Source organism: Heptranchias perlo, chromosome 4 (genome assembly GCF_035084215.1).
Source record: "Heptranchias perlo isolate sHepPer1 chromosome 4, sHepPer1.hap1, whole genome shotgun sequence".
Classification (NCBI taxonomy): Eukaryota; Metazoa; Chordata; class Chondrichthyes; order Hexanchiformes; family Hexanchidae; genus Heptranchias; species Heptranchias perlo.
In genome coordinates this window covers 105,349,428-105,376,855 of record NC_090328.1, presented here as the reverse complement: position 1 = coordinate 105,376,855, position 27,428 = coordinate 105,349,428, and the positions used below count along the sequence as shown (strand labels likewise).

At 44.4% G+C, this 27,428-nt stretch overlaps 1 protein-coding gene across 1 annotated transcript in view; it reads right to left on the bottom strand.

Moving 5' to 3' along the window:
* The window catches only part of LOC137321173 (ephrin type-A receptor 5), a 365,797-nt gene that overhangs the window by 21,349 nt on the left and 317,020 nt on the right, over positions 1–27,428 (bottom strand). Inside the window, exons 10-13 of the mRNA XM_067983437.1 lie at positions 21,367–21,492; positions 21,082–21,267; positions 17,670–17,731; positions 14,814–15,023 (exon numbers count right to left, since the gene is read on the bottom strand). Of these exons, the coding sequence (XP_067839538.1) occupies positions 14,814–15,023; positions 17,670–17,731; positions 21,082–21,267; positions 21,367–21,492 (584 nt within the window). The remainder of the gene's footprint in view (positions 1–14,813; positions 15,024–17,669; positions 17,732–21,081; positions 21,268–21,366; positions 21,493–27,428) is intronic.

Genomic DNA, 27,428 nt, shown 5'->3' with positions numbered 1-27,428 from the left:
TCAGGTGCCCCCTAATTTGTTTGTTTCTTCCATGTCGCACAATATTACAGTCCACTGTAGAATATTAGTAGCAAAACTAATTTTAAAAATTAGTTTACTGATAAAAAATGTAATATACACGTCAATTATATTCACCATTAAAATGGGATAACTATCCAAGTTTTTACAGAGAGAGAAAAAAATATATATTTTCTTGTGATCTTTCGACTAGAGAGAGGAATTAGCTGCAGCATTTGTGTTGTGGCCATTTCCTCCCTGACGACCCATTGGAATTCTGAATCACCAGCATGAAAGTCAGCCAAAAGTCCATTTAAATCAGCACTATTTATTCAACACTGACAAACGGATTAACTCTAAAAAAAAAGTGCCTGAAGCAAGGCAATGTGAAACACGGTGCACTGGCACCCCTGCTGAATTAAACTAGGCTATTTACACATGTGGGGCTCTGGAAGACAGTTAACAGAGCAACAAAGATAAGAATGGGGTACATGGACTGCAAAATCTAAGCAGGATTATGCTCGTCAGCCTCCTGAGCTCCACCCTACATAATTTCCATTTCATCCACGACTATTGCACATGTGTCCTATCTCAAAATATGCTCCGCAAACATAGCATTTCTGTCCTTGCCAAATTCTGTAGGCTCCCCAGACAGCGAGTACATTGACTTTAAAATCCTTGTTCTTATTTTTAAATCACTCTGTTGCCTTGCTCCACCTGCAATCTTCAGGTTCTCATTAAAGGTATCTCAGAACAGTAATCTAACTTCATTTTTTTTAATGTACATTATCCTATGTAGAACAAAAAATATGACTAAAGCAATCTTTCTCCCCCTGACCAATCACCAATAGGGAAACAGCATAAGTGAAAATCAAACTGTTATTCAAAAAATTTCATTGGAATGGTAAATGGGGCGGGAGAATCTATAAAATGGCGGGGTGGGGGGGGGAGTTTGCGCCACGTTCCAGACATGTTCCTGCCCCTGCCAATTTAACTCACCTCAAAATTGGCATGAGGACCCGCCTCAGGCAGATGAGTCCTACTTTACATTCAAAGTGATGTCTGATGATGTCTTTAGCGCCACAGTGCCATATTAACTCAAAGATTAGGGAGGTCTACATGGTGCCAAACCTGACAGGCAGACCTGATGGCTGTCAGCTGAGTGGCCAGAAGAGGCCAAGGTAAGTCTCTTTATTGAACTTTTCTGAGGATACCTTGTGGGCCTGGAGGAATAGAAAGTTTGCGTTTCCCAACTTTGTGCCCCAATATTGATGGTGAAATGGGTGTCAGTGGACACTGAGGAACTACCAGTTGGTTGGAAACAGGCTGATGTGACGCCTGAATTCAACAAGGGAGATAAAACAGATACAGGCAACTGCAAGCCTATTAGTCGCATGTCTGTATAAAATAATGGAATTGTTTGGAGTAAAATTGAACAGTATTTGTACTATAATAACTTTGTAAGCAGCATCCAGAAGGAGAAGATCATGTCTGACCAACGTCTTTGAGGAAGTAGACTGTGGAAAGCCCTACTGTATAGTGTATTTAAACGTCAACAAAGCATTCGACAAAGTCCCACATGAAAGGCTATTAGCCAAACTCAAGCTTTGATTCAAAGTAAGCCCTGGGAATGGATAAGAAATTGGTTCAAGAGTAGAGGACTTATGTCAGGGTGGGGGAAAGGGAAGTAGTGAGTGGGGTCTGCCAGGGTTTGGTGTTGGGACCACTACTGTTTCTCATTTACTTAAATAACCTGGACTCAGAATCTCAAAGAAAAGTGGTAACATTTAATTTCAAACTGGGAGTGGAATCAGAAGGGCCACCTCAGAAATTACAATGAGCTGGACAAAATAAATAGTCAGCCGGATCAACGGCAGGTGAAACTTAATGTGGGCAAGTGCAAGATACAGCACATAGGAAAGAAAAATAATTAACACATACTCCACGAAGGGCGTTGAAATAGTTAAGGATGAAGCTGAGAGAACTAGGAGTCTCTTCAACCGAGATAAGACCACCCTTCTTTGGTGCACCTCCTGCAAAAGGATTCCCAAGTTCTCAGCTTCAAAAGGAGCAGTGTTGTTCACATGTCGCAGGTTTGCCGTTGTGAACTGTCGGCCCTGATAATTCGCGAAGCAGCAGATCTCGGTGGTCTCAACAGGCATTCCAGTGCAGATCACATGCCAGATCCCTAACTACAGGGCATGGGAACTTTCATGTTTTGAGTCCCTGCCCTGGACCTACCTCCCCACTTTTGTTGATGGCCTTCTAAGGAGTGGGTAGAGGCTTTGCTCCAACAAAACCATCCAGGAAATGGGCACAAGGTCGGCACCTTACGTAACCAGGTGCCAGCCAAGTTTCCAGCTGTTCTGCCAATTTTCAGTCATATTTAGTCCCCTTTTCTGCCCTCAGCATTACTTCCCCTTTTATGGCGAGCTGCAGCTCTTTAAATGCTGTTGCCTCATCAGATTCTAAACTCCTTGGCTCGCAGTGCCAACAAATTAGGAAGGGCTTCCATTAGAAAATATGATGCAGCCATGGTGACTCTTTGCCATGAGCCAATTTAACCCCATTTATGGAAATTTAGGGATGGCAGGGGTCATTTTCAGATTTCACACTGTTGGCGATGAGCTTTGCCTGCTGGCAACACATATCAAAAATTCAAGCACAAGCGGCATGCTAATTTCCAACCATTTGGTCAGAACATTTTGCACAGCACATGCCCAAATTTCTGATTTGCTCTGGTGCTGGATGAGGCTCTCTTCTGGCAGTGGAAAGTTAGAAAATTAACCCTGCTATTCCAGACTTAAATAGATAAAATTCTTGATCACAAGTAAATATGAGTCAGTGGGGTCAATATTCACTGCCTTCGCCTGCCTTAAATGGGGTAACCTCAAAATGAGCCATTTTGAAAGGGACTTAGCGCCGGGTGTCCAAAGCGCCTGCCTGTTTAAGGGAAAAGGCCCCTTTTAACATGGAAATCGAGGCCCTATTACGTAAATAGGATCCCGATTGCCATATTTGGTTGGAACTGGTCATAGCCTGCGCTGTGCACACTCCGATCAGTGTCACAAGCAATGCAACCAAAGAGATCCAATAAAGGTAACTGTCAAATTCATTTTGTGGGCACTGGAGGAGCCCGATTGAGATCCCCAGCCTCCGCAATCACAAACCCCACCCCACCCCCGCCCCCCACGACTTACCTTGCTGGCAGCCGTCCCAGCCTGAACTTGAGGCCTGTTTGGCAACCCGCAGCTTGCCTGCCAAATTTAAATAAGGTTGGGCATCAGAATCGCCAACCAATGCCCTCTGCCAGTTGGTCGGCCAAAAGTCAAAATAGAGCCCAGTCTGTTATAGTTTTACTTGAAGCGAAAAGTCAGCATTTTGTTATCGGATGAAGTTTGACAAGATATTTTGAATTAAAGAGGAAAAGTCTTGTCACTAAATCTAAGAATGGTTTTGTGCAGATAAAAAGCCCTTTGGGATGATAATGTGCTAACATATACCCCTTTGGGCTTTTATGCAAGTGTGTCCATCTTCGATACATTGTGATTGCCAATTTGTTTTGTGACTTTGATCAATGTAAACACAAACGTTTCTTTAATATCAAACTAGTTATTTTCCCTCAGGACACTACTTTGGATTAAGACTTCAGCAGTACAGAGTTGCAGTTATTTGCACTAGTTGTCAGTTTGCTTTACTGATCTTTCAATGCCACATGGACCTGTAAAAATCACTTACTTGCACCGTAAACTGAAAACTAAAGAAAAATCTGCAGTCACTTTAACGTAAAAATAGAAAAACTCTTGGAATGAGGAAAGGTCATTCAGTCCTTTCAGCTTATCCCGTTAAAGTGCAAATCACTCCATCAGCTGTAGCGTGAGCCAGTCCTTTTCTGAAGTTTGGCGCACTTGACTCACCTTGTTATTCGACCAAACCTAACCACAATAGCCTAAAATAGGTAAAAGAGTTAATGCTCCTCTGGAGCATAATGAATGTGTGGAGATGTGTGCAGGTACAACAATGCTCGTTGTGACTTTTGAAAGAAACACGGGGACCATTATCGTCTCTGGTGCAGATCATAAGAACATAAGAAATAGGAGCAGGAATAGGCCATACAGCCCCTCGAGCTTGCTCCGCCATTCAATATGATCATGACTGATCTTCTACCTCAACTCCACTTACCCACCCTATCCCCATATCCCTTGATTCCTTTAGTGTCCAAGAATCTATCGACCTAAGTTTTGAATACACTCAAAGACTGACCATCCACAGCCCTCTGTGATAGACAATTCCAAAGGTTCACAACACTCTGAAAGAAGAAATTTTCCTCACCCTAAATGGCTGACCCCTTATCCTGAGACTATGCCCCCTAGACTCTCTAGACATGGGACACAGCCTCTCAGCATCTACCCTGTCAAGCCCTCTAAGAATTTTATATGTTTCAATGAAATCGCTTCTCATTCTTCTAAACTCTAGAGAATATAGGCCCATTCTACTCAATCTCTCCTCATAGGACAACCCTCTCATCCCAGGAATCAATCTTGTGAACCTTCGGTGCATCCCCTCTGTGGCAGGTATATCCTTCCTTAGGTAAGGAGACCAAAACTGTACACAGTACTCCAGGTGTGGTCTTACCAAAGCCCTATATAATTGCAGCAAGACTTCCTTACTTTTATACTCCAACCTCCTTGCAATAAAGGTTAACATATCATTTTCTTTCCTATTTTCTTGCAGTACCTGCATGTTAACTTTCTGTGATTCGTGTAGGGGGACACCCAAATCCCTCTGAATACCAACATTTACTAGTATCTCACCTTTTAAAAAATATTCTGCTTTTCTACTCATCCTGCCAAGTGGATAATTTCACATTTCCCCACATTATACTCCATCTGTCACCTTTTTGCCCAATCACTTAACCTGCCTATATCCCTTTGCAGACTCTTTGTATCCTCCTCACAGCTTACTTTCCCATTTAGATTTGTATCGTCAGCAAACTTGGATACATTACACTCTGTCCCCTCATCTAAGTCATTGATATAGATTATAAATAGCTGAGGCCCAAGCACTGATCCTTGCGGCACCCCACTAGTTACAACCTGCCAACCTGACAATGACCCATTTATTCCTACTCTCTGCTTTCTGTCCATTAATCCATGCTAATATGTTACCCTCAATCCCATGAGCCCTAATCTTATGTAACAACCTCTTGTGTGGGACCTTATCGAATGCCTTTTGAAAATCCAAATATATCACATCCACAGGTACCTCCTTATCTACCCTGCTAGTTACACCCTCAAAAAACTCTAATAGATTTGTCAAACACGATTTCCTTTTCACGAAACCGAGTTGACTCTGCCTAATCATATTATGATTTTCTAAGCGTGCTGTTACCACGTCCTTGATAATAGATTCTAGCATTTTCCCTACTACTCTTCTAGGCTAACTGGCCTATAATTCCCTGTTTTCTCTCTCCCTCCTTTATTGAATAGCAGGGATATATTTGCTACCTTCCAATCCACAGGAACTATTCTAGAATCTGGGGAATTTTGGAAGATCACAACCAATGCATCCATTATCTCTGCAGCCACCTCTTTTAAAACCCTAGGATGCAGGCCATCAAGTCTAGGGGATTTATCAGCTTTTACTCTAATTAATTCCTCCAGTACTTTTTCTTTGCTAATATTAATTACTTTAAGTTCCTCACTCTCGTTTGACCCTGGTTCTCCATTATTTCAAGTATGTTTTTTGTGTCTTCTACTGTGAAGACTGATACAAAATATTTGTTTAAAGTCTCTGCGATTTCCTTATTCCCCATTATAATTTCTCCTGTCTTTCCCACAAGGGACCCGCATTTACCAAAGATCGGGCGAGCAGTGGGAGAGGTGTCTGCTCTGAACACCCGATGACGTCGGCAGGGGCCCTGGTTGATTTTGGTGGTTGGGCCTCATTTAAATAGAACAGACGAGCTGCCAGCGCTAATCGCTCGGCGTCTGGGGAGGTAGGAAATCCGGAGGGCCTGCCGCCAATTAAAGGCAGCCTGCAGCTCTTAAAGGGGAAGTAGACTTTTCAAAGATAGTCAGTGGACAGCAGGTTACAGAGGCAACAGTCAGCATGACATTGAGCAGGGCACCCCAATTCTATGATACAGCTGTGGAGGTCCTCGTGAAACAAGTGAGAAATAAGGAGGTACTCTTTCCTTCATAATATCACAGTATCATAGTATTATAGTACGATATAGCACAGAAGGAGGCCATTCGGCCCATTGTGCCTGTGCCGGCTCTTCGGAAGTCCAACTCCTCCGCATTTTCCCCATAGCCCTGTAAATTTTTTCCCTTCAAGTATTTATCCAATTTCATTTTGAAACTTATGATTGAATCTGCTTCCACCACTCTTTCAGTCAGTGCATTCCAGATCATAACAACTCGCTGCGTAAAAAAATGTTTCCTCGTGTCGCCTCTGGTTCTTTTGCCGATCACCTTAAATCTGTATCCTCTGGTTACCAACCCTTCTGTCACTGGAAACAGTTTCTCCCTATTTATTCTATCAAAACCATTCATGATTCTGAACACCTCCATCAAATCTCCTCTTAACCTTCTCTGCTCTAAGGAGAACAACCCCAGCTTCTCCAGTCTCTCCACTTAACCGAAGTCTCTCATACCTGGTACCATTCTAGTAAATCTCTTCTGCAGCCTCTCTAAGGCCTTGACATCCTTCCTAAAGCGTGGTGCCCAGAATTGAACACAATGGGGGTGATTTTAGGAGACAATTGCGGGTGCACTGGGGGCGGGGAGGGGGCTCCGAAAATTGCAGAAATCCCGTTCGGGTTCGGAAGCCGGCTCCAACCCGCCGATTTCCGAGTTTCCCACGGACCCACCTGTGTGCACGTGGACGACCTGAAAACAGAAGTCCCGCCGTCATTTAAAGCCGGCGGGATGACAGTTAAAGAGCCAAATGTACCTCATTGAGGTACTTAAGGCACTTTACCTGTGACAGATTAAGTAGTTAGAAAGATTTTTTAACTTACCTGGGCGGCTTGCCCACTACTTCTGATTCACACCTGGTGAAACCAGGCGTGAAGGGCCGGATCAGGGAACAAGAAACTAAATAAATTAAATAAAAAACCATGGAAGGAAGTAAAAACACTAAATGAACCTACCTTTGCACCCTGCTCCGATGTCCGATGTCTCCCGCTCCGATGTCCCCCTCTTCACACTCCCGATCTCCCACCTGATGTCCCCCCGATGTCCCCCTCTTCACCCCCCAGTCCACCCCCGATCTTCCACTCCAGCGCCAGATTATATCTCACTGTCTCTCTTTCTCGCCCCCCACCCCACTTCGTGTTGCAGCTCCTAACGGCTGGCTGCCGGGCGCGAAACCCGGAGAGGATGTTTATCATCATCAATCAACATGCGATCGCGTTGGAAATGATAAATTTTGTTCATGTGGGTTTGCCACGCGCGCCTTCACCCCCCCCCCCCCCCCCCACTGCTGCCAACCCGCCATCATTGTAAAATCGAGCCCAATATTTCAGCTGAGGCCTAACCAGTGTTTTATAAAGGTTCAGCATAATTTCCTGCTTTTGTACTCTATGCCTCTATTAATATAGAGATTCCAGGATTCCAAATGCTTTTTTAGCAGTCTTCTAAACTTGTCCTGCCAGCTTCAAAGATTTGTGTGCATACACCCCCAGGTCTCTCCGTTCCTGCACATCCTTTAAAATTGTACCATTTAGTGTATATTGCCTCCCCTCATTCTTCATACCAAAATGTATAATTTCACACTGCGTTAAATTTCATCTGCCATGTGTCTGCCCATTTTACTTGGCTGTCTATGTCCTCCTGGAGTATGCTGTTATCCACTACATTGTTTACTACATTTCAGAGTTTCGTGTCATCTGCAAACTTTGAAATTATACACTCTATACCAAAGTCCAGGTCATTAATATATATCAAAAAGAGTAGTGGTCCTAATACCGACCCCTGAGGAACACCACTGTATACTTCCCTCCAGAGTGAAAAACAACCATTCCCCACTACTCTCTGCTTTCTATCCCTTAGCCAATTTTGTATCCATGCTGCCATTGTCCCTTTAATTCCTTGGTCTTTAATTTTGCTTACAAGTGTATTATGTGGCACTTTAGAAAATGCCTTTTGAAAGTCTATATTTAATTTCTATATTTTTAGACATCCAGGGAGCTCCAGCTTTGGATGCCCTTCCTTTCCTTCTAATGGGAATGTGTCCACTCTGTTCCCGAACCATCTCCTCCTTAAAGGCCTCCCATTGTTCAATTCCTGTTTTATCTACCAATTTTTGATTCCAATCCACAGAGCAAGATTCCTTTTTAACTCACTGAAATTAATCCTCTTGTAGTTTTACCCTCCTTGTCCTTTTCCATAACTATTCTAAACCTAATGATATTATGATCACTGTTCCCCAAATGATCCCCCACTGAAACATGCTCCACTTGCCCCACTTCATTCCCAAACTAGATCCAGTGCTGCTTCCTTCCTCATTGGGCTGGAAACACACTGATCAAGAAAGTTCTCTGTATACATCTCAGGGATTCCTCCCTCTCTTTGCCCTTTACACTTTACTATCCCAGTCTTTATTGGGATAATCAAAGTCCCCCATTATCCCTACACTGTAGTTCTTGCATCTTTCTGTAATTTGCCTGAAAATTTGCTCCTCTATCTCCTTCCCATTATTTGGTTGCCTATACTATACACCCAGTAGCATAATAGATCCTTTATTGTTCCTTAATTCTAACCAAATAGATTCTGTCTTTGACCACTCAACTACACCATCACTTTCCAGTGCTATAATAGTTTTTCTGACCCCCCCCCCTCCTTTCTTTCCTTCCCTACCTTTCCTGAATATCTTGTGGCCAGGAATCTTAAGTACCCAATCCTCCCTTTCTTTCAGCCTGGTCTCTGTTATTGCCGCTTTATCACAGTCCCATGTGGCGACTTGTGCCTGCAGCTCACCAACCTTATTTACCACGCTACGTGCATTTATGCTCATGCACTCCAAACTCATCTTAGACTGCCTCGTGTTTGCCCCCTGTCTGATCCCTCCTATTTCTGAACAATTCTTTACTCTAGTGTTATTTGTCTCTCCCAGTCCTCTGTGCACCTTGTTTCTCCTCTCTAATGTTTTAACCTGGTGCCCATCTTCCTGCCAAATTAGTTTAAACCCTCCTCCGCAGCACTAGTTATCTTCCTCACGAGGACATTGGTCCCAGCTCTGCTGGAACCCACCCATTTTGAACAGATCCCTTAGGAGACAAGTCAAAAAAATAATCAGGAAAGCAAAGAGGAACTACGAGATTTAACTATCAAGAAATATAAAAAGAAATAGCAAAGTATTCTACAGACACATAAATAACTAAAAAAAAAATCAGAATAAGGATAGGGCTACTAAGTAATGCACAAGATAAATTCACAGGTAATGACAGCGAAATGGCAGATTATTGAATAATTACTTTGACTCCGTATTTAGCAGGGAAACTAAGAAGGTGGGCAGGACATTAGATGAAGAGATCGAAAAAGATATTAAAACATTTAAGATAGAAAGTGAGGCGATAACTGATAAACTAATCAAACTTAGGGAGGATAAGATTCTCGATCCTGATGGATTGCATCCGCGAATATTAAAAGAAGTTAGGGAGGAGATATTAGAGGCACTATTACATATATATAAAAAATCACTAGAAAAGGGAATAGTGCCAGAGGACTGGCGGACAACTAATGTTATTCCTATATTTAAAAAGGGAGATAGAACAAGTCAAAGGAACCATAGACCAGTTAGCTTAACATCGGTGGTAGGAAAGATAATGGAATCTTTACTCAAAGATGTAATGGAAAGACATCTAGAGAACAAAAATATAATAGCATGCATTTCAGAAGGTAAAGTCATGTCTGACCAACATTGCTGAATTCTTTGAAGAAGTAACAGAAAGAGTAGATAAGGGTAATATGGTAGGTGTAATATATTTGGATTTTCAAAAGGCCTTTAATAAGGTACAGCATTGTAGACTCATGGCTAAGGTCAGACCATGTGGAGTCAGAGGACAGGTAGCAGAATGAATAGCAAGCTGGCTACAAAACAGATAACAGAGAGTAGAAGTTAAGGATTTCTACTCAGACCAGCAAAAATTGGGAAGTGGTGTTCCACAGGGATCAGTGCTGGGACCACTGCTGTTCACAATTTGCGTTAACGATTTGGACTCGGGAATCGGAAATACAATTTCAAAATTTGCGGACAACCCCAAATTGGGCGGTTGTCATTTATACATAGGAAGAATGCATCAGAATGGGCATGTAATTGGCAAATGAATTTCAATATAGATAAGTGTGAGGTGGAGCATTTTGGTAGGAAGAATAAGGAGGCTGGGATAATAAGTGTCTAAATGGGGTAGAGTAGCAAAGGGATCTCAGGGTACAGATAAACAAATCACTAAAAGTAGCGATGCAGGTTAATAAGGCCATAAAAAGTCAAATCAAGCACTAGGGTTCATTTCTAGAGGAATAGAATTGAAAAGCAAAGAAGTTATGTTGAACTTGTATAGAACCTTGGTTAGACCACACTTGGAGTATTGTACACAATGCTGGTCTCCATATTATAGAAAGGATATAGAGGCATTGGAGAGGTTGCAAACAAGATTCACAAGGATGATACCAGAACTGAGAGGATATCCTTATCAGGAAAGGCTGAACAGGCTGGGGCTCTTTTCTCTCGAAAAGAGAAGACTGAAGGGTGATCTGATAGAGGTCTTTAAAATAATGAAAGGGTTTGACAGGGTAGACGCAATGAAAATGTTTCCACTTGTGGGGGAAGTCCAAAAGTTGAGGTCATAAATATAAAAAAGGCGCTAATAAATCCAATAGAGTGGTAAGAATGTGGAACCTGCTACCACAAGTAGTAGTTGAAGCAAATAGCATAGATGCATTTAAGGGGAAGCTAGATAAGCACATGATGGAGAAAGGGTATCCCGATAGAGTAAGATGAAGTAGGGAGGGAGGAGGCTTACATGGAGCATAAAAGCCGGCATAGACCTGTTGGGCCAAATGGCCTATTTCTATGCTATTGTTTCGATGTACCTCGATGTAATTCCAGCCCCAGAACCGATCCCTTCAGATGGCAATAGGTGCCCCAGCAAATTGGCCAGCAGCAATGGATAGCTGGACAAGTTGATGCCAGCAGAATAGTTCCTAGGACCTGGCTGCAATGTAGGAAGAAATGTAATGACCTTACAAGGATTGCTAAGGTAAGACTCCTCTTCATATCTTTCTTACTCTCTACACAGCCCTGCGACACCATACTTTAGCCCCATAACTAGGATTCCTTCTCTCCCCTGTTTCACAGGCCTCTCCTCTAATCACAATGGGAAACTGCCTTCTGCTTGCAGTAACACACTCAATACCTGCTACTGCCCTCACAATGACTTGCCCATTTTGCTCACACTTGCTGCTTAAACTACCTCACACATCTGCAGAACCCTTCAACAGGGCACACATTAACCCAATACTAATCTACTTGCAGGAGATGCTGGTACACAATCAAAGGGAGACCTCAGGAACAGGAGGAAGTCCCGTTCCATTGCAAACTCTGACATTAATAGAGGAAATTGTCATCAACATCAGTGACAGAGGGAAGACACACATTGGAGATGGCGAGGCTCTTTGACCAATTTCCCTTGCTTTTCTCTTTCCATTTAACTCTCTAGTTCACACACGCAGCATGACAACCTGGAGCTGCATTGCACTGCTACTCATCTGCTAAGTGCTTACTCTCCCAAAGGTACACCATCATTCACTCTTACTTTTCCAAGCATCAGCATAGAAATTAGCATGCTGGGTGGTATAGTTAGTGAGTTAGAGTGGTCTGGACAGGGTGAGTCACAGAACACGTGAGCAGGAACAGGTACACGTGGTCATGACAGCTCAGAAAATAGATTGTTGCAGGGCAGGTTTGGGTCCTTGCTCTGCTGAAGAGGACAGAGATGCAGACTTTAGGGGCCCGGCCTTTAAAAGAAAAATGCAATTGCTGAACATATTGGACTGTCTGCCAGGGAGCTACATGTTGGAGAGAAGTGGAGGAGTCCATTACTAATTTGTGTGATATCCACACTCTACCATCAGCCATGGAGTGTGTTGTCACCTCATTGTATACAGCAGCTGGACCATCCTTCCTGGAATCTGAGGCACCAGTTGTAGCATCTCTAAAGGATGTTCATACTGGGACCACGTAGTATGGGCTCCACCATCTCTGAATGGATAGGAGCTTCAATCGGATCACGGATGTCCTAGAGCTTGCTCTCCTGTAGATCAGTGCGAGTGCTGAGCCTCAGACCGATAGTAGGATCAGTAGTATAATGGGAGTGGAATGCGTTACCCTCACTCAGGATGACAACACATCTGTACCCTTGCCAACCAATGCCAAAAAAGCCAGTTGGGTTATTCTGCCCCGATAGCCACCAAGTTGCTGTAACTGGGTCCTCCCAGGCCCGATCTTCTAGGGACTGTTGACCGCAAGCACTTCAAGAGCCCTTGACTGAGCCACAACTGTCTTCCACCTCCCGTGCTAAAGCTACTCTAGCCACAGTGACATTGCCAGAAGTATCCCCATGTAGAATAAAGTGTACTGCCAGAAGCCCCTTGAGATTATAACCACTACAAGCACTTTAAAAATCATCTCTGCAGCGAAAATCCACCATAAACTACCAGCAAAATGTCTCCCATATCTTTACAGTATTTTAAATAAGAGCAAGTGAGGATCCCTTTAAATATCATATAAATGGCTGCTCCCCCAACTGTGTTACCCATGGTTTTTGGGTGAGTCGAGGCAGTAGTGGTGGCACAAAAATGGCAGTGGGGGTGGTCCTGACAACATTGATTGACCCCATATTTACATATATTTAGGAGGGCTCCTTTATTCAGCAGTACACGATTTAATTTTTGTTGGCCTGGCATTTTAATTCCAACAAGCTGATTTAGGGATGGTCTTTTCTATGAAGAAGCCTGAGGATATGTAAATCCCTGGTTAAGCATGAATTGAAGAAATGAATGAGAGATATTATAACATGCACTGAAACCATCCAGTGATATTTGTGTAGCAGCAACAGAGCTTTCAAGGATGTAGCAACTTTTAAGATTTGAAAGAGCGTAGAATGTTGGCATGTTAGCAGTGCAGTGTATTCCAAGGCTGAATATTTGCAGAATGAAAATGTTATTTGGTCACAGTCAACATATGAACAAATACCGAATTCATACAGAATTACACTTTTGCAGGAAATGGGAGATTTAGATAAAAATCCAGCACAAGTTCTATCTGAGCCAGCAAAGTTTCAAATGTGGCTTGGTTCAATTGAACAGCCAAAATGCTTTGTTATTACGATAATGTCAGCTCTCCTCTATAGAGCAGGAGCTGAAAGACAGGATCAACTGTGTGTACATATCTATACCCTAGCAATACTGGCAGATTCCATAATAAGCTGCCGTGTTGGCACAGCTTTTAAGTAAAATCCCCTGAAGTGCTGGGATGCCAGTGTATAAATACGGTCTTGTGGGCAAGTTAGGTATGTTGCTTTTATGCTCCTGGCCGGCCTTCCACCTTCGACCCTCCGTAAACTTGAGCTCATCCAAAACTCTGCTGCCCGTATCCTAACTCACATCAATCCCATTTGCCCATCACTCCTGTGCTCGCTGACCTACATTGGCTCCCAGTATGGCAAAGCCTCGATTTTAAAATTTTCATCCTTATGTTCAAATTCCTCTATGGCCTTGCCCTTCTCTATCTCTGTAACCTTCTCCATCCCTACAATCCCTTGAGATTCTGTACTCCTTCAATTCTGTCCTCTTGCGCATCTCCAATTTTCATCGCTCCACCGTTGGCAGGCTAGGCCCTAAGCTCTGGAATTCTCTCCCTAAACCTCACCGCCTCTCTATCTCTCTCTCATCCATAAAGCCAATCCTTTAAATATACCTCTTTGACCCCCCTGCCCTAATATATGTTTATGTGGCTCGATGTCAATTTTTTGTCTGATAATGCTTCTGTGAAGCGCCTAGGGATGTTTACATTAAAGGTACTATATAAATGGTTGTTGTTGTTGTTGTTGTTGTTGTTGTTATGCCATGCGAAATTTCCAGCCAGCTTTACATTATAAAACATTGGAAGCTTTAGATGAGTAAGCTACTGACCACCAAAGTCTAGCCCTGCAGCCAGAACTTCATCGTTCCTTCATTGTCGCTGAGTCAAAATCCTGGAACTCCCTACCTAACAGCACTGTGGGAGTACCTTCACCACATGGACTCCAGTGGCTCAAGAAGACTCATCACCACCTTCTCAAGGGCAACTAGGGATGGGCAATAAATGCTGGGCTTGCTAGTGACGCCCACGTCCCGAGAATGAATTAAAAAAAACTGAAACCAGGCTTCCATGTTTATGCCAGGAATGCAAAAGTTGCTGAGGCTGCACCTCAATATTTTGCAACAATCCAAAAAAGTCAATAACGCCTACCAGCAACAAAGCTCCAGACATCTCCTCTCCTGCCCATCAAACTCTCCCAGACAGTGTCAATGTCTGGAATTATGTTTCTTGTATGGAGAAGTTCACTTGCACTATCACTTGCATTAGGCCGTGGGAAAGCTAAGACTTGCCTGTTGATATCCCGCTACAATTTTCCTAAATCTTTATGTGATGTCAGCCACACCCAGGGTCTAATACATCTGTCCTTTTTACTGTTGCACCCCTTGTTATCCCATCAATTATTCAAACTACGAACAAAAACAACACAGACCAAATGTAGTTTCACATACCCTTGTTGTATAAGCAGCTTCTGGGTCATCCTCCAGTACTCGGGAAAGGCCAAAATCAGAAACCTTACTGACCAGGTTACTGTTGACTAAGATGTTTCGAGCAGCCAGATCTCGGTGGACATAACCCATGTCTGAAAGATACCTCATTCCGGAGGCAATTCCTCTCAGCATTCCTACCAGCTGGATTACTGTAAATTGGCCATCGTTTTTCTAAAGAAGAGTTAAAGAATTGGTCATTTGATATCTTTACCACTAAAAAGAAATTTGGTAAAGGAATGAGCAAAGACTCAACTGAACTATTACTTAATTGTAAATGCATTGAAATGTGGCTTTGAAGAAAGAGATCCATTTTAAATTGGTTAATGTCTCCATTAAAATACCGAACAAAGCATTATCATACGAACATGTTAAGCTTACATCTGCTAATATCACCAACAGTCATTTCTATTCATTAAGACTAGAGTGGCACCAGCAGAAGCTCAAGAGCTGGTTGTCTGCATATCCTCTTGGTCATGGGATAGTGTGGAATGTGGGGAGTAGGAACAACTTCAAGGAAGAAAATAAATAGGGCAGAGGCAAAATAAGATAACATTTCAAAGAACAAAATTGAAATAAATGTTTATTTTACAGATCAGTGCTGTGGTCTTCCGGTCTGATCAGAAAGGACAAACACACATCAAAAAACTTTTGTCTTTAAAGTACAAAAGTTCCTCACGTCACAATAAACAAAACTTCCCTAATTTTTGAGGTATTAAATTCAAAGCCAGCTAACCACGAAAGAACATCTTACATGCTCATTCAAGTATCTGCCACCTGGCCTTGATTTGCACCATTAGCTCAAAAATGCGGTGAGGGCCAACTTAAGTCACCAATTAATACCACTTTAACCAATTAAAGTTGTAGTTCTTTTATATATAAAAATCCCATAATCATTTGGAGTTTTTCCCTTGGGGGGGGGCAGGATTCCACTTCCTGCTGGCATGAAACAGGGCATCAGATGTAAAATCCCCACTAACAGTGAATTTAACTGTTTAAATATAGATGCATGTAATCTTGGAAAACTAGCAAAAGCTGACTAAGTGCTTCAAGAAAGCAAGCAGAGTCTCCAAAAAATGGACAACTCAAGAACAGCACTGATTTATAAGCCTTGTGAAAACAAATAATTTACCCCGGCTTTGTAATTTCAGCTGTAGGTTTACACGATATTCCTTCACTTTGGAGAGAAAGCAAAAAGACATGAAAGCCTGAAAGGGAAAATCCAAATGTTGAAAGCTCAAAATTAGCAGAGCATTTCTAGGGGGGTCCGGGTATAGGCTCCTCTGGAAGATTTTAAATTTTACACTAATAATGATGCATTCTGCAAAACAAAGTGACATTTGGATTTTCAACAGATCAATCAGACTAAAAAATTACCTCAACGCTCGTTCTCCCATATCCAACCTCCCCACTGCCCAGTTCACAGAGACACTGTACCCCATCCAAATCCACACCCTTTCAGAGGCACTGTCTCCTCCTCTAACCCTCCCATTTCATACTAGCTCTTCTTCCTCTCCTCCCTCCATTCCAACCTGGCGCCCTTCTCCTTCCTCCTCAATTCATCCTGACACTCTTATTCACAATCTCGTTCAAGTTGACACTCTTCTACATCTCCAATCCGATTCAAACCAGTAGTCTTTATTTCCCCCACCCATTGAAGCTAGCCTTCTCCTTTCATTCCCCCCATTCAAACTGGTGTTAAGGGTCAACTACATAGTGTGGAATTGGAGTCACGTAGGTTAGACTGGGTAGAGGGAGCACGTTCCCTTCTCTGCCTCTTTTTGTGACATCTCTACTGAAGAAGGGCCTGCCCTACTTCTGGCAGAATTTCCAACAATCAAGAAAGTATAGTGATTCACTCTGAATTCCTTTTAATTTTCACACATGATATCTTCTGTAGATGTGACTGTGTCCGTGGTGCACTATCCCTCCTTGTCCTTCTCGAGCTCTCTGCAATCTTTGACACAGTTGACCACACTATACTCCTCCAACACCTCTCCTCCATTGTCCCACTCAGTGAGACTGCCCTCGTTTGGTTCCACTCTTACCTATGCAACCACAGCCAGAGGATCACCAGCATTTGCTTTTCTGTGTATGAGCTGGTGGTGCAGAACCTTGCCCATTGTGAATGCATTGATTTGAATGGGTGGAAAATTATTGGATCATTGCGATTTTCCGATATGCACTGCTGGAAGGTGAGGCTTCCCGCTGCCAGTGTATGCTTGGAAATCACCCGCTAGTCTTGATTTAAGATTTGATTTGAAACAATTGCAGTATTTTCAATAAGTGACTCCATTTCTTTCAACATCATGACTATCTTAACCAAAATGGAAACCTGTATCATATGCCTTATATCAAATTATACAATTTTACTTCAATGATTTTTTTTGATAAATGTTTTCTTTCAATACCGTAGTCTGTTGAAGCAATTTAAATGCACTTCAATACTGGGATACATTTTACTTGCACAATGAGAGGGCAGAATGGACAATTGGGTGCAGAGGTCAATACACTCGATTTGAAGCCAGCCTAATTTTCTGGTAATTAATGTTAAGGATCAGATAAGCTGGAGAGCTGTGAATTGGGTGTGCTGACCACAGTACTTAATTGCTCGATCTGCTCTGCTGTCAAGCAGGGCTGAATGTTAGGAACACTAACTCATAAAATGAATCCTACTGCATTGATTTTTCAACTTGAAGACGATTTATACATTATGACAATACATCATTTCCTATCCCATTAGTAATACATAAGGGAACAATTAAACCAATAAATTGCCAATTAATTGATGATTTAATTTCTGGAATGTGCAAAACTCACCTTTAAAAACGTATCAAGAGAGCCATTCTCCATATATTCAGTCACTATCATTACTGGTTTACCTTAAAATATATATAAAAAAAGAAGTCATTTATTAAAATTGTTACAGAAACATTAGGCACGTAGAAGATGCGATTGTAGGGTGCGAATGTTGAGAAATTGCCAGCATGCAACCCATGATTTTCCATCCCTAAATTTTAATGGGCAGAAAATAACATTTTCCCGAGATTCACACCTGGTCAGTGGTGCTCCCCATCCAAAATGGGGTGAGCCGTGGCACTGCCCCAGATATTCCAATTAATGTTTCTGGCGAGTGACCTCCGTATTTAGATCAATAATTCAGAAAATCTACCACACCAGTCATGTTACCTGTAAATAGAAAATTAATTTGGCCAAGCCAATTATTTTTCTCGATTAATTAGGCAAATATGAAATACATACAACTCAATTCCCCTGTGGCACTGCACACGGGGAGTCGAGACCAAGTGCAGTCTCCTGATGAAGCAGGGTTATAGGGTGGGGGATAATTGGACCAGGGCACGTAATTCAGTCAGCATTTTAAAGTCATCTATTCTGTCCTTATTTTTATATAATATATATTACCGATAATTAGATAGTAAAACATATGATAATTTGGGAAACAGAGAAAGACAGTTGATTGGAACGTAGGAGTTTCTCTGCAGTCCAGGCTCAGGAGCTAGGAGATGCAAAACTGAGGCACTGCAGTGCTATTACTGGTGGGAGAGCGTAATTACAGTGTGACAAGTTTACATAGGTAGTTCCGATTATAAATGTTGATGTCAGAATTTATAATGGTAAAAGTTGACAGGAAGTGTGCACAATGTAAGATTTTTAACATATTATAGATTAGTTCATATGAAGGCAATTACTTTGGTAAAACAATTTATTTAACTATACCCCCTTAAAAAAACATGCATCTTTTGTATGCCTTTCTCTCCCTCTGTTCTTCCCTATCTAAGTACTGACAGCTTTCTCAAGCTTGTAGTGGAAAATATATTCACAGCACAGCAATGACAAACCTACTGTATGAAGAGAAAATGATGATTTCATCCCATCAGCATTGTGACACATTGGAGGTAATGTCAAAGACTGAAGAAACTTGATTGAGAGTGGGGGTTTGTCCCAGGAAGCAAGAAGACAGACACCGTGAATGTACTTTAACAGATTATCAATTGGTTGAAATGATATTTCTGTCCTGCACTCCATTATAGCTGATTATTTGATTAGGCTTCAAAATCAATATAATGGTGTATTACAACAAAACCAGCAATTATAGATGAGCTGTACAATAAAAGAACATATAATTTAATTAGAATTGGATGTTCTGCTTTTATATTTTTTTAAAAAACCCTGTATGCTGGTTAAAACAATTCATTTCAGGTAATCAATTTGCCCAAAAATATGTACATGAAAGTGTTTGCTCTTGATAAGTTAATTTCATGTCAAGAGTGCTTCTGTGTTTACGAAACCGCACAGCAGAGAGTATCACCTGAAAGAAGTGATGAACAGAGAGCTACCAACCTTAATGTTCAATTATTATGGATGAGCAACTTTTAGCACAGCCATTTATTTATGGAATATACTTCTACAGTTTTGTACCTCTTTTTACGCTAATATGCTTCATGACATGGCATTAATTTAGATTCTAATTTCCTTGCACGAGTTATTAATATATCTACCTTTTCTAATAAGTGTATTAAGAAATACATAATTTCACTGTAACATTGTTTTACATGCATGTAAGAGTAGGAAGAAAAGGAGGAAAGCTTAATATAGTCTTTCTGAGAACATTATAACTACCAGTATTTGGTGGCAAAACTGTGACAGGCTCGATGCAGCAGTTGTTGGTTTAAAAAACAAATGACACCAACTTATTTTTTTATCGTGCACAAAGGTAATGTTCAAAGACAGTAAATCAAAATTCAGATACAGAGAGAAAAATGAACCTGACAAACAAATGAGCAATCAGTCACTTAGGTGTCTTCATCAGTTAATAAACAGCGTGTTTCTCAAGCTATTAACACTGGGAGTCAAGTAGATTTTATTTTTACAACTGCAACAATTTGCACATTATTCATAAACACCTTAAAAAAATTCAAAATGTATTTCTTTAAACCTTAATGTCCCTCATTCCTATGCTGTAGTGTTTCTGATTTTTTTTTTAAAGAAAATATTCTCCAATGGTTTCATTTTTTCAAAATACTTTACAAGCAAGTAATGGTTAGTAACATATAACATTAAAAAATATAAAATTGAGTATTAATGTAGAATGGCAAATTAGCTGGTCAATATGTTACAACGTTAGTAAAAACTTTGCTTTATTAATGCATATAATTAATACCTCGCAGTATACTATTGTGAATAACATCCCTCCCCAAAATTAATGTAGTATGTGTGTGCAGTAATGCTTGGTAGCACAGTTTACTGATGAAGTACAGTATAAGGACAACAATTTTCATATTGCAAATGGAATCTGAATAACAAAGCAAACACATGCTGGAAAATAGTGTTGCCCTAACTGACAATACAGTTTACGCTCTGCATCAAAAAGAAATGTAACACAGTGGCCAATTAACTATTTAGTGGAGTTGGGAGTTTATTGACATCGAACAGTGTGAAATCTATAAGTGAATATTCTGTTGTTAGGTGTGAATATTTTATTGACACGCTGTGGGCAGTTGTGCTTTTTTGTTTGCTTTGTGTGATGAATGTTCTGTGAGGGTGGGTTGTCTAAATGGAAATCTTTTCTTATTTATTGACTGAAATAAAACTCCATATATTAATAGTTGAGTTGGAGTATATGAAGTGTACTCTACAAAATATACTAGTAAATTTAAAAGATAATCTGAACTTGAGGTTTGTTCCTAATAAAATAACAATGGTTATAGTTATGGTCAGACTGGTAATCACAACATTAGTAGACTTTTATAATAATATCACTCCACCACAGGTAGGGATCCAGTCAGAATCTTCTTTGCTTTAAGAAAAAATTGCATGATCCATGTGCACGAGTCTGATATAATACTTGAGTTCTTGTTTTTTTGAAGTTAAACAATGTGAAACACAGATCCAGTGTTGAACAAGCTAACGAGTACTTTATTGAGAAGCATTCTTCAACCACACACCTAACAGCTTTTTCAGAAATGTGAAAGTTAACATACAATAGTACAGGTTAGTTAGAAGCATACTTTAATATATATTTATATGCAGAATGCATGGCTTTACTTTGGAAATGAATTAAAATTCTTAATCTAAATAAGTTTTGAGAATAATGATTTATGATTTACATTTCCAGAAATAATTCCAGTACTAAATATCTTCCCAATCTGCATTTTCATAGCACTGTGTTTGACTTATTGGTTTGGTAGATAAGGTATAGAAGGTTACGTACTTTTAGTGACCACCCCTTCCAGGTGGATGATGTTTGGATGGTCAAACTGTCCCATAATACTTGCTTCACCAAGGAAATCCCTGCGCTGCTTCTCTGTGTAACCAGCTTTTAGGGTTTTGATGGCAACTGGGAACTCTCTCTTCCCAGGTAACTTCAGGCGGCCACTGCACACCTCGCCAAACTCACCTTGAATGAAAAATAAGATGTTGTGATATTAAGTAACTCTATTTACTGTAATAGCACATGACCTAACAAAGTAACAAGGATTCTTATCATCTAACCCACCTGCTCCAATGACTCTTTCAATAGTAATGCATGATGCATCTATTTCCTTGGCAAACTCGTGAACAGCTTGACTTGGGTCTTCATAGGTATGAGGATCAATGTATGTTCTTATACCTGGCAATTTGACTGTTTAATGAGAATAAATTATGAAGATATTAGTACAATATTGAGTCATTGCTCAGTAAAATAATGTTGATGTTTACACAATTATTTTTTGAATTGCTACATTACAAGATTTTTGCTTTTCCTGCCTCTTGTATTTCTAATATAGTACAATTCAATTTGAACAATTTCTCTTAATCTGATATCCAGGATCACATTTTCTGGGTGTCATTTTCTAGAGTTTAAGGGTTACTAGTCTGTATGAGGCTTCACTCCCCCCACCTGGGCACAAACGCGCTCTTATCTGATCTGACCCGAACCTGCCTGCATTTTCGGTTACCATAAGCACAGGCCATCGCAGCCCCTTGGCAGGGGCTTGTGCCTGAAATGATTGAGGAAAACCAACTGCTGTATCAGGCCTGAGGCACCTGCAGCAGCAGTATCGGCCATTGACTTCGGGATTTTCTGACTGCTGCCCCAAAACAGAAGCCAGAAGGCTTTCACCTCCTACGTCCATCTTGCTTGCCCTACCATCTGGCTGGTTCCAAAGGCTTGCATCTAAGCCTTTCTCGGAGCTGAGCGGGCAGGGCACTATCAAGGGGCATCCCTACATTTAACCTCCGCCAAGCAGAGATGCAGGAAATTGAGATGAGGGAGATGTTGCAACATTGGGCCCGATATTAGGAGGGAGGCGGGTTGGCAGCGGGGGGTCGACTGGGTGCGTGGGTAATGCGCCCAGTGAATTCGGGGTGCTCCACACGCAATCGCAGCTTGATTGAAGGTACTTACCTTTGCTTCAGGGATTCGCGCTGAAAGCTGCGCAGCGAGCGGACTGCACAGGTGCATCATAGGCTGTCAGCTGGAGGAGCCCTATTTAAAGAGGCAGTCCTCCACTGACTGATGCTGCAAGAAATAGGCAAAATTACAGCATGGAGCAGCCCAGGGGGAAGGCTGCTCCCAGGTTTAATGATGCCTCATTCCAGGTCTTATTGGATGGGGTGAGGAGGAGGGGGAGGACAGAGATCTTCTCCCTGGCGGGCGGGAGGAAGTGGCCTGCCTCTGCCACCAAGAAGGCCTGGCTCGAGGTGACAGAGGAGGTCACCTGCACCAACAACATATCGCCCACCTACATACAGTGCAGGAGGCGCTGCAATGACCTAAGTAGGTCAGCCAAAGTGAGTACACTTACTCATTCCCCTACACTCCGTCTGCCACATCACCGCCCCCACCCCACATCTCCTTCTGCACTGCTAACACTACTCTATCACATCACCCCTCACACCCACTCAAAGTTCATCCTCATCTTACCTGCACTTACTCACCTCGCCAATATTCATCCCACCACTACCACTCAACCCAATCCTCATACAATCTCATGGCTTCGTCTCATACTCACCCTCTCATGCATCTATTCCACAGTCAGCCTCACTCAACCTGCCACTACCTGTGCTGCAGCCACAGGGCATGCATCACATATGTGCAGTAGGAAGCGTAAGGCAAACGTGTCGTGAGCATGAAGGGGATGCACAAGGGTGTTTGAGGGTTTGTCATGGTTTTTTCTTATATTTGATTTCTGATCAACTCACATTACACATTATATTGTCAACACTACTGCCAAGTCTTTGCGAATCTTGTCTGGTTTGTGCAATAATGCCCTTTCCTGAGGATCACTATGAAGACCCACAACTGATGCCACCCATTGGGCCCGATTTTACCAGGGGTGCGGGTTGGCAGCGGGTGGTCGGGCGGGCTCGAGGAAAACGCGCCGGCCAAATTGAGTGCGTTGCGCACGCGATCGCGGGATGATTGATGTGATTAGCCGGCAGTTACGGGTTCCGCGCTTCTCAGCTGCGTGCCGGCGGCCTGCGCATGCGCATTGACGTCTGAGCGATGGTTGCGCTCTATTTAAAGGGGCAGTCCACCAAAGCCCCTCCAGCCACAAACTACACTCCATCAAGGATGGAGGAGCACAGGGGTAAGGCTGCTCCCCGTTTCACGGACCACGCCCTCCAGGTGCTGCTGGACGGGGTCCGCATGAGGAGGGAGACGCTGTTCCCCACGGATGGAAGGAGGTGCCCTGCCAGCGCCACCAAGAGGGCATGGGAGGAGGTGGCCGCGGAGGTCACAAGCAGGGGAAACACCACCCGCACTTGGATTCAGTGCCGCAAGAGATTCAATGACCTCACCAGGTCCGGAAAAGTGAGTACACTAACGCATTCTGCATCACTCCGTCTTCCACATCACCTCAAACACCTCACAACCCCATCTCCACTGACAGTACTGCGCTCCCGCACCAATCCTCACAGCCACCCAACTATCATCCTCACAGTGCCTGCACGTACCCACCGTCCCTGTCCCCACTCGACCACTACCACACACCCCAATGCCCATACAATGGGATGGCCATGTGGCACACGCATCCTCCCATCCATCTGGCACACGTTCAACCCAATCACACCAATGCTTGAAGCGTCTCACATTGTAATCATCACTCAATAACGTTTTTGTGTTTTGCCCTCACAGGAGAAGAGGGCCAGGAACGCACGCGATAGGGCATGCACCGGAGGGGGCCCGCCACACGAGATGGCCCTGACAGACGCCGAGGTCGAGGCACTGGAGATCAGCCGCACGCTGCATTGCCTGTCGATGGCGGATGGCGAGTCTGGTTCTGGCGAAACGGCCGGTAAGGGAAAGCTGGCACTCATCACTCATGATCGTGAATGATCGTAGCATCACATGGCATATGCCGCACCGCCACATTTGGTCACATGCCTGATATTTCCCTCTGTTCTCTTCCAGGACCGTCTGCGATCGACGTCTCGGTTGAGGGCGATTCCTCAGAGGACATGCCCGTCTCTGAGGGTGCATCGTCACACATGAGCCTTGCATCCACCAGCGCAGATACACACACCTCGGTGGATCCCCCCCCTCAGCTAGTTGGGATTGCACATGGTGAGTCACCGCGCACACATGAGCATGAGCAGACCCTGGTGGCAGGGTCAGCCGCGGAGGGTCCGCGTCGGTGGGAGCACTCTTCTCCAGGCTTTGCTCAGCCGGACCCAGATGCTGAACCCAGGGGGCCACCTGTCAAAAGGAGAGTCGTCGAGGGGCACCAGAACATTGCTGAGGTACTGGGAGAGGTGCCACGCGCACTCTCCACAATCGCACGGAGGATGGAGGAGTCCAACTCCTGCATGAGGGGAATGGTGGCACAGGTGCAGGAGGGTATCGCCGAGATAGTGTCGCAGGGACGTGAAGGCATCTCTGAGATAGTGTCGCGGGTAGGTGTGGGAACGTCTGCGGTGGAGGACAGGCTAGCCTCCCTCGAGCGTCACGCACAGCTCACCAATGAGTCCATCCAGGCCCTCACAACGGCTGTTCGGATTCAGGGTGAACAACATTCTGCCGCCATCAACAGGTTGACAGATACATTGGAGGTGGCCTTGCAAGGTCTCACCCACGTCATCCAAACTGCCGTCCAGCAGGGTGGAAGGGGTGATGTGGGCCTTGGCCATGAGAGGGAAGATGGTGAACGGGGAAATGGAAGTGTGGACGCTACTCAAGGCGCCCCCAAGTCTCACCCGTTGCCCCCCTCTCAACCAGTGCCCGCAATAGTCCATCCTCTCCAGGTGGCCGAGTCTGCCCTTGCACAGGTGCAGGAGGAGCAGTCTGTGGAGGTGCCCTCACGGGCACCGAAACCCAGGGGGCGTCGGCCCAAAGCATCTACCCGGTCAGGGCACGAACAGGAGCAACCTGCCACCACCTCTGCTGGAGCCACAGGGGTAGCACCACGTAGGGGGTCCCGAAAACGAACGCCTAAAGTTCCGTGAGCACACAGGGATTGCAACAGGGTGTTTGTCGTTTTTTTTTAATTTTCTACTCTTTGAATGTCACCACAAAATAAACTCACTTTTTCTCACCAATGCTGCCACCTCTTGTCCATAATTCTGCGGCTTGTGCAATATGTCCCTTCCCTGCGCCTCATCATGACGACGACCACCCCGTCCCACCCATTGAGCATAATCCAGTGGGTGCAGGTGTACAGGCACCACTCTTCTGTGGAGGGAGCCTGTATGGACCCTCGTCTGTGCACGTTATGACATGTGAACGCCTCACACAGTGTGATGTTAGGAGAACCGTTGGCATATGAGTGCCTCCCTGGCCTGACGAGCACGCAGGTGAGCCGGTGTTCGGCGCATGGGTCGTTCCTCCTCCTCTCCCTCTTCCTCCTCCTCCTCTTCCTCCTCCACCTCCTCCTCATTGTCGTCCTCAATGTGGGTGGCGGGTGTGCATGGGGCCTCCTCCAGCGGCACCCCTCTCTGTAGTGCCATGTTATGCAGGGCACAGCAGACAACTATAATTCGTCCCACTCTGAATGGCGTGTATTGGAGCGCTCCCCCGGAACGATCAAGGCACCTGAAGCGCATCTTGAGCAGCCCTATAGCCTGCTCAATTGTAGACCTGGTAGCAATGTGGCTGTCATTATACTGACGCTGTGGCTCGGTAATGGGGTTCCTCAGAGGTGTCATAAGCCACGTGTGCAGGGGATATCCCTTGTCGCCGAGGAGCCAGCCGTTGCCGGCGTTGGGTGCGTGGAAGAGGGGCGGGACGGTGGACTCCCTGAGGACGAAGGCATCGTGGCAGCTGCCAGGGTATCTGGCGCACACGTGTAGGAATCTCTGGCGGTGGTCACAAATGAGCTGGGCGTTCATGGAGTGATACCCTTTCCTGTTGATAAACAGCCCTGGCTCATGTGGAGGTGCCCGTATTGCTATGTGGGTGCAATCGATTACACCCTGCACCCGTGGGAAGCCAGCCACAGCATGGAATCCAACCGCCCTCTCCGTCTGGCTGCGCTCATCCATGGCGAAGTTGATGTAGGTCGAGGCCCTGCGGAACAACCCATCGGTGACCTGCCTTATGCACTTGTGTGCAGACGACTGACAGACCCCGGTGATGTCCCCCGTGGCACCCTGGAAGGATCCGGAGGCGAAGAAGTTGAGGGCAGTGGTGACTTTGACGGCGACGGGTAAGAAGATGCTGCTTGGTCCATCCGGGAGCAGCTCGTCATTGAGGAGGCTGCAGATGTCGGCGACTACCTGGCGAGTGACTCTGAGCCTCCGTATGCACTGCTGCTCAGAGAGGTCCATGAAGCTGAGCCTCGGTCTGTAGACCCTGTGCGGAGGGTAGTGCCTCCTGCGACGCATCTCTCTCTGCGGATGCCCTCCATCCTGCTGTGCAGGTGGATGTGCCGCAGCACCGTGTTGTGGGGATGCATGTCTCTGAGGCGGACGGCGTGGACTGCGAGGCTGCTGAGGCTGGTCATCCTGTTCGTCCTCCGAGGATGTCAACGCAGCACCCATCTGGCAGGTTTAGGTTTGCGGGGTTGTGCACGCTAGAAAAGTGTGTCCTCGCACAGGGGTTGGACTTCCACGCCGGTGAATCTTCTTGCTTGGAGGAGGGTGGTGGAGGGCAGGCGTTGCCCAATGTTACGGAGTGTCCTCCTGCGTTGGTGAAGGCTCTCCCCCCCCCCACCTGTGGAATGCACCTTGGCAGCTGCCACAGGCTGCTGGCTGCAACACGTCCGTTGAGAGTGTGAGTGTTTCCCCCAGTATGGGAAACAGTCTCATTTCACTGTAAAATCCGACACCTGTTAAATAAACAGCTCAATCAGGTCATTTAATGACCTGAAATACCTAGATAAATACACTCAAGTGGAACCCCGCTGGCTTTAATTGCCTGCGGGATTCCCACCAGCGGGGCCAACGCACGCACCCCCGCACGTCAGCGCGCAACCAGGAAGTGGGCGGGATCGAGGCGCGATCCGGTCCCGCTCCTCGAAACCGGGATTTTAGAGGCCCCCCCGCCGAGAACGCACCCGGAACCGGGTGCTAAAATCGGGCCCATTGTGTCACTGCAGAGTGGGTGTAGGTGTATTTGCAGGGCTCTTTTCTGCAGAC